The sequence below is a fragment of the Meleagris gallopavo genome, chromosome 8, assembly GCF_000146605.3.
Source record: "Meleagris gallopavo isolate NT-WF06-2002-E0010 breed Aviagen turkey brand Nicholas breeding stock chromosome 8, Turkey_5.1, whole genome shotgun sequence".
NCBI classification, from domain to species: Eukaryota; Metazoa; Chordata; class Aves; order Galliformes; family Phasianidae; genus Meleagris; species Meleagris gallopavo.
This window is the reverse complement of record NC_015018.2, coordinates 19,597,539-19,605,644: the sequence shown is the minus strand read 5'-3', so window position 1 is coordinate 19,605,644 and position 8,106 is coordinate 19,597,539. Positions and strand designations below refer to the sequence as shown.

General features: G+C 34.9%; 1 protein-coding gene across 2 annotated transcripts in view; it reads left to right on the top strand.

Moving 5' to 3' along the window:
• Window positions 1-291: 291 nt before the first annotated feature.
• The window catches only part of PLCE1 (phospholipase C epsilon 1), a 125,658-nt gene continuing 117,843 nt past the window's right edge, over window positions 292-8,106 (top strand). For both annotated transcript variants that reach the window (XM_031554450.1, XM_031554449.1), the window contains exon 1: window positions 292-1,892. In XM_031554450.1, the coding sequence (XP_031410310.1) occupies window positions 708-1,892 (1,185 nt within the window). In that variant the 5' untranslated portion in view covers window positions 292-707. The remainder of the gene's footprint in view (window positions 1,893-8,106) is intronic.

Here is an 8,106-nt window from a genome sequence, read left to right as displayed (position 1 = left end):
AGTAAATTGAGAAGAGTAATATAGGAATAGTAATAAAATAGTTTTTACATGTCAAATTGCTTTGATTTTTAAGCCTTCCTCATTTTTTTATAAATGTTTTAGTATTTTAACTTTGCCTTCCTGCTTGACTTTATCAGTGATAAACTTATGGCAAAAAACTGTGTTTTGTTCATGGTTGTGCAGTAATATTGTAAAGGTTACTGAGAACAAAAGCAGCATAACACCAAAACTTTTTGTCATAACTGTGATGATGGACTTTATGCCATAGATTCTATTTAAAGTATGTATGTTTTTTCTTTTCTTTACAGAAAACCTCAACTTTTTGGATGTGCTATTGAGTGGGTATATCATTGGCGTGGATTACATGTTTGGTCTTCTACAACCTGAGGCAACAATGTATGTGCTACGTATGATAGGAGAATTAATTGTAGGAAGAGACAAGTTGAAAGGCTGTACTGCATTAAGAAGCTGGTTTAAAAATGTTTGCATTTCTTGCCAATAACATACAACCAAGAGAGCCCCATAGTCCAACAGTAAAATAACAACAACAAAGTTGTTTCTTTTTTTCCCTGGTTCAAAAGGAGCAAGTAGTCAGCATGTGTTTCTTGGTTATTTAGCACTGACTCTTTTATTATGGAGAAATAATGGAGTGAGGATTTGTAGACACTCCCTCCCCACCACACATTCAGCAGCTAAAGACTGTCAAGATGACCTCTGAAGAGATGACAGCTTCTGTTCTGGTCTCTGTCGTGCAGGGTAAAGTGATACCTGCTCAGTCAGCTGGAGATGAAAATACTGAAAATGCTTTGGACACCAGTGTTATAAAAAGACACACTGCCAGTCCAGGAAGGCAAACCACACGCGCTGTCTCATATTTACACAGGCTGGAAGAAGAAAGTCTTCAGGGCTCAGTGCCCAAAATATTCACTTTGACAAATAAAGAAATGACCGATGACAATATTAATGAAAGCTTCTGGGAGAGGAACAACGCCATCTCTGATTCAGTGAAATTTCTTAACATTAACTGTAACATTGTGCAGAAAAACTACAAGAGCAATATCCCATGTGGTCAGTTGTATAAATCTTGTGGCTCTTTAGCAGGGGGAGAGGCGTGCCTAGAAACTGGAATTCCTGTTTCACTGGAAAGAGCTATGCTTGCTGAAATTCAGTTGAAAATGAATGGACCTTCGCTAAGAAGCCAGACAGCAGTAAATAAGAGTGATGGCAATGATACTGATGAAGTAGCCTTTTTTCACTTTCATTGTGCTAGTGAAAGGAATATATCAAAAGCTTTGTGCAAATTGCACAATGGCTTCATATTGAATGACTGCTTACAGCCAGTAAGTGTTGACAATGGTAGCACTACTGGTTCCCCGGCATGCACTTGCACGTTAGTGGAGTTGACAAATAATTGTGAGAATGAAAATGGGCAACACTTGTATGACGACACTTTAAGAGATAAGTACTTCTGTCTGGAAAGAGCACCACGAAAGGTTAAAGTGTGCTCGGGTCACAGCTTTTTTGGAAACAACTTTACTGGAAGGATGCCCTCAAAGCCCTTTCTGAGCCATTTTGAAGACTGCAATGATAACTGTGAAGAAGAGATGGAGGAGGATTTTTTTAGAAACAAAAAGGAACGTTCCACATTATTAATAAGACGTTTCTGTAAAAATGATAAGGAGGTTAAAAAATCAGTTTATACTGGAACGAGAGCGATTGTTAGAACTTTACCTTCAGGGCACATTGGAACTGCTGCTTGGAATTACGTTGAGCAGAGGAAAAACAACAGTGGCTTGAAGTGTTCTAGGATTACAACAGAACAGCTAACTATAATTCAGAGCTTAATAAAGTGGGAATTTAATTCCTTTCTTGAGACCTCTTTGTGGTATGAGGTAAGCTTTTCGTAATTTGTTTGTTTTCACTTTTCAAGAGTCTTGCTAACACGATGACATTTCATTTAACAAAATGCCTTCAATTAGTAAACATAGTAACAACAGGATATTTCACTTGGCCATACTGAACCTTATGTTGAATACTATTTTTCAGAAGAATGCCTTATCCTTAGAAACACATTTGAGTTTAAGATTGGCATGAGGGAAAATGCATAATTTTAGATTTATATTAAAGGTACACTTGTGCCTATCTATCTATATAGTTATAAATGTATACATATGCACATTTTATATAGATACACAAATATAAATGTCTGAATTTCTGTACAATACATATTATTAATATATAAGCATATAGCATACCTGTATATTACATACATTCTATGTATAAACTAACTGTCATATAATTTTATGTTTATACATGTCTGCATGTACAAACACACATTAATACGTACTATGTTATATACAGAAATTGAATATATAGGGCATATGTATGTTTATAAAAATTTAGATAGTTTTTTTTTTATTATTGATTGATATTAACGCTATAATAATTCCTTGGAATAAATTGTATCTAACGGTAAGTGCATAGAGTTAGATCATAATGAAAAATAGTTACTTTGAAAAAAGTATTTTCTCAAAATTACAGATATTTATAATCCTTCTGTCTGAAAAAAAAAGAATTATTTAGTGGTTCAATAATATGTAATAATGCATTGTTGTAGCTCTAATTTTTATTTCCTTAAGAAATAATACAAAATTTTCTAAGTTTAGAATTGAAATCATAAATGCCTAAAATGTGATTGCGGAAATAACATAGCACATCCAGGTTTTAAATTAAATAGTGAAAGATTTTCTGTGGTGGTAGAAATAAAGTAGTTGTCAGTGGATTTTATAAAAGGGATTTTGACTGTTGGTACTCAAGGATTAATCTGAAATGTGACTACTGAGAAGGAAAAGTAAGCAGGATGATCACAGCAAGAGAAACTGCTTCAGAAGGAGTAAGATGAGAAGTTCCTTAACAAAATAGAGGATGTGATTCTTTGTTGAGATGTATGAATAACATCTGGGGAGAAGAAGATAACCGTGGTAAAGGTCAGATAATCAGCTATGCTTATGAATCGATCCTCAATGCACTTAGGTTGAGAACTGGAAGAAGCTTCTAGCAGTTAGTGATGAGACTCTGGAACAGCATTCAGTAGGACAGAAACAGTGGAAAAATGAATTATGTTGATGGTGGAATTTGTTAAATTGACGAAATTACATTTTGTCAGTGCTACAGTTGAATGGCTCTGGAGCTCCATGACAGTTTTGCCCTCCATTTAAATAGGCATTCGAAAAGCTGCATGAACAGACCTATATTATTTGTTTTGCGCCAGGTGGTGGAGGTTTATGGTGCTGCTTATTATTGTGGTATTTACTGTCTTAATCTGTGAAAGCACAAACTTGCTGGCACAGCATGTGCACTGCATGGTGCGTGGTCACACTCCCATGAAGGAATTAATATGAGCCACGTACTTATCTTACACGGTATCCACTCAGTGTGTTTGTATTTTCTTTCTAAGCTTTTTTTGGAGGGAAAAAGGAGAAGTTTTGTGGCTGAGGTCTGGGGTTACTTCTGTTCATCTAAGTATGGAAAGGTGAGGATGTGTTTAGGGTTCTTCATGAGGCTTTTCCGATGTGACTTGGGTTTCTTGGCTTTTAATGTGCATAAATGTTTCACCACTTCATACCACTGCCACACCATACTGAATCATTTTAGATTGTGAGGCCATTAATTAGACAATTTCTGTAGGAGTACCCTTACCAGCCTAGAAATAAACTTGATGTTATTGCTGAATAATTACTTAAGTGGGAAGCATTCTGCTATAATAGAGGATTAACAGGCACAGTAAAACAACTGTATAACTACAATGCGGAGAGTGTTTTCTTGTTTAAAAAAAAAAAAACGTTTTAAAATGCACATTTCTAGGTTTGTTTGTTGGTTGTTTTTTTTTTTTTTCCAGGTGGTGACTATAAATATTTTTCTTCTTATTAACCTCTGCATTTGATCTCTTAATGTATAATATGAATCAAGTATTTGGTTCATATCCAATTCATATCCAAAATTGGTTCCAAATTTGATTTGATCCAATCCAAATCCATATCCAAAATTGTGTGATTTTACTGTTGTGTTATTTCTGCAATAATATTTCTGTGTTTGTGGCTTGTATTAGCCTTATAGATATTTTTATACAAACAGGGAAATTAACCCAGTGGATATGACAAATACACAGACCTGTTGTACGTATGTGGTGGGTTAAAATAATTCAGTGAATTATGATCATTTGTAGGAAGCTTTCATACCAATAAGTAGTAAATGAATATAGTAATCTGTTCTTCCTTTCCTCTTATCTCACCCTTCGAGCATGCATTCTGTTTGGAACAGCTAAGTGAACAGTGCTTCTGTTCTTGTGGGGGAAAAAGTCAGAGAAATTAAGTTTTCATAGCAGTGCTGGCATAGCATGGAACAATAGAGACCTTTATGTTTTAAGTAGGAAAATGTGCTCTCATTTGTGCATATCCCTTACTTAAAAATTCTAGTGCTAATCAAGGAAAGACAGTGAGCTGTTTTATTGCTATTTATTTTTACTTTCTCTCCATAGGGAGGTGTGTCTGAGGCTTTGGAAAATACATATATTTTTAATGTAGCACATAATCACTGTATATAAATATTTAATTTGTACTCTTATGAACTTAGTTTATGCACTGTATGTAGAGAGAAGATTTGTTGTCGAATTGTTTTTTAAATTTTGCATGTAGTTTTTGCGACTATATATGGTTGCAATATAAGCAAGGCTTACCCTGATCAAATGGGTAAGAATCAAAAAAGTTGTTGTATCTGAAGGACATTTACTTTTCAGTGATGGAGCAGTGAAGATGTGCAGGCTCCTTACCGTAGTCTATTGTACAAGTGTCCCAAATATGAAGAATTTGCCATGGAAGAAAACAGTGTAAGCATTTGCATTGGCTTTGCTTGGCCTCCTGCAAGGCAGCTGCTTCTTTAGCTCGGCTGTGTCATACTAGCAGTGTGTATAAGCTTAAAAGCCAGAGTTTCTAGAAACATTGAATCACCTGTCTGTGAGATGTTTGGTTCATAGTGCTGAAGTCTCCTCCTTTTTTCCTGATGGCACTGCTGGAGTGGTAATGTGGTGTGACTGAAGTGGCTGGTCTGCCATTGACCAAGCTGTTAACCTCTTGAGTCCCGTTGAGTGACTCCCTCTAACCAGGTAGGTGACCTCAGGATCTCTAGACGGCAGCTGTAACAATGTAGTTGCAATTTGTAATAGCTGAATTCTGTAGGCAGGCTAATTTTGCAGGGCCGGGACCATCTTCGCTGTGTGGTTACATTCCTGATGCCAGTAGTTTGGGCTTCAAGAAGCGAGAGTCCTGCTGGCCGGCAGATAAAAGTTGGCACAGTAACACATTGTTCACTCTTTATAAAGGCTTAGGCTCTATTGTCCTGCTGAATACCAGCATAGCAACAATTAAAACTGAAATTGCCTGCACATTTGCTTCCACGTAGAAACATGAATTTTAGTCTAGATTTATCTTCTGGGAAGATTTCGTGCTGAATTTAATCATCTATGATAACTCAGCATCTGTTTTTTTTTTGTTTTGCTTGGTTTTGTGTGTGTGTGTGCGCGCGTGCGCATGGAGTTTTTGATTCAGATTAATGTACTGCAAGGATTTTTGATTACATATGGCTATTTAAGGATTCATATAATAAGAATTCTGCTTTTCCATAAAGTTGGTCTACAGTTGGTGACATCTCTTAGCAAAACAGCTAAGGAGGGAGAAAAGGTTCTGTAGATACAAAGTTTTTATTGTCCTGTTAATTAATGTGGTATTTAAAATAGTAATCTTGGATATTTTAAAATACACAGAGTCAGACACAAATGTTTTTCTGTTTAATGTGTGGCATTTCTCTGAAGTTTTAAACTTAAAGATAGTTGCAAATTCTAAATAAGTTAAGAAAGTTAATATACTGTAATGGAATTCTCATCCCATTAAGTTTTTTTTTTTCCTTTCCCCTTCCAGAGAACTATCAGCCCACTCCAGTGGGTGTATCTTTGTTGAAAACCTTTGTAGCATTTCTGAAAATACTGAAAAGTTACGTACATCAATTTGATTTTGATTTCAGAATTTTCAGCCTTCTTCTATGGGGGTTTATGAAATGAATTTCCAGATAGATACTGTCACATGGGTATATTGCTGTCAGTCATGGAAGTAACATCTGTTTTGACTGTTTTGACAACCAACTGCACTAACTAAATACAGGATCACTTTACGTGAAATGCTAACATGAACTTATATGTTTATGATCAAAGGAAGGGTTTGTAATCCTGTGTGTTCATGAAAATAAATATATATATGGCTGCCTTAATCCAGTGTAGGATTTACTAGTAACCTTTAATTGTCAGTGTAGTGCAACTCTTTTTAACCTAATAGTATCTTGAAAGATACATGTATGTTTCCATCGTATTCAAAACATAATTTATGTAATTAAAAGATCTATGGTAACTTGTAAGTGAAACAATAACTTGGAAGTATCTGCCTTACTCCCTGTATTAATGGTAATACAAAGAAGTATAAATGTCTTCAGAAACATGCTGTGGTTCACTGAGATGGCTGGTATGATTTCCTAGAACAGACGCTAAGCTTGTGTGTGTGGCCACAAGAAATCACCTGGTGATAGGAGTTGTATGGTTGAAATTATTCTACTGTGACTGTGAGCTTCCCAAGCCACAAAGCAGCCAAAAAACATTAAATTCTTGTGATTTTTCAGTTCTTTTAGTTGTTCCTGTGGAAATTTCAGATCTTGGTTTACTGTGATATCATTATTTTGATAGAATTATGTTGTTTCCTCATAGTTCTTTTCTCCTTGCTCCACATGGAAAAGATGGAATTCTTTAAATTGACTTTTTTCCCCTTCTTTTCTCTGAGTTTGAATGCATACCAAAAACGTAACACTTTTTATGTTATAGTTTTAGGAAATTGATACTTCACAATTACTGTGGATTTGACAGATTTGAGTTTTGAATTTTTTTCCCCATTGCAAACAAAATTTGTAGTCTAACATTTACAAGAAATAAATGACATAAAGCAAATAAACTGCAAATGGCAGAGATTTGCTTCCACTTTGACAATTACATTTTTTTCTGTCAGTGCCTAAGGATTTTGCCTGTTATTAATGTTGTCTTACTTTTAAGTTTAATGATTTATATGAATATGCTAAACTAGTTAGCACATATAGATGAGCTGTTTCCTGTTTATGTTTTTATTTCTTTGTTTCTGAATAGAAGTTGGTATTTTGTTTAAAGAAAAAGTTTGTTAGCAAAATTGACTGTTTGGGAAAAAAAAGAAAGAAAAAGAAGCAAAAGAGAAGCCAAATAGGCATGAAATTATGTTTTCCCTTCAGTAAGTGCTGTAAAAATAAATTGAACTTTGTTAATTTAAGTTCTATACTTATATTTGCTTTGGGTTGCATTACTTCAGTTCAGGCTAGCTTTAAAAATAGCAAATTTAGCCTCTGTCTGTTGAGGTTTTTTTAACTGTGCTTTATTACCATAACGTGTGATAGAGTTAGAGATAAATCTCATAATACTCTGTGTTATTTTGTAGCTGACTTATGGCTTTAACAGTCTGGGGCCAAATGATGAACAATAAGTTTTAGCTGTGAGCATACTTAGGTAGTCAGAGCCAATAGTGTGGGAGTCTTGGCAAGAGCAATATACTATGCCTTCAGTTTTTCCACATTTTCTGACTTTCCTTCTAGTGACTGTTCATTAACTGTAAAGAAGCATGAAGATCTGTTTTAGAAAATCTCTCTGCTGCATATTAAAGTGCTCATTTTGGAGAGTTAGAGTGTTAAAGTTGGATGTGCTTCTGAATTCTTTCTCAGGTGAAACTAACTTATCTTCATTACCTACATGAACTGTTGAAAAGTTTGGGTTGCTTACTACTCTGGTATGCTTGAATAAAAACTGCGCCATATGAAGGTCTCTCTGTTGGCATCTGAATAACTAAAATCTGAACCTAGGAGATTTCATGTATTTTTCAATTTATTTTGCTTTTTCACAGTCTGTTTGGGACGTTTTGAAAAGTTTTACAAAATAGAATAAGCTTTCTTTGACAATAATTGGAAAATGTATACGTTAGTGTGAAATGCCAA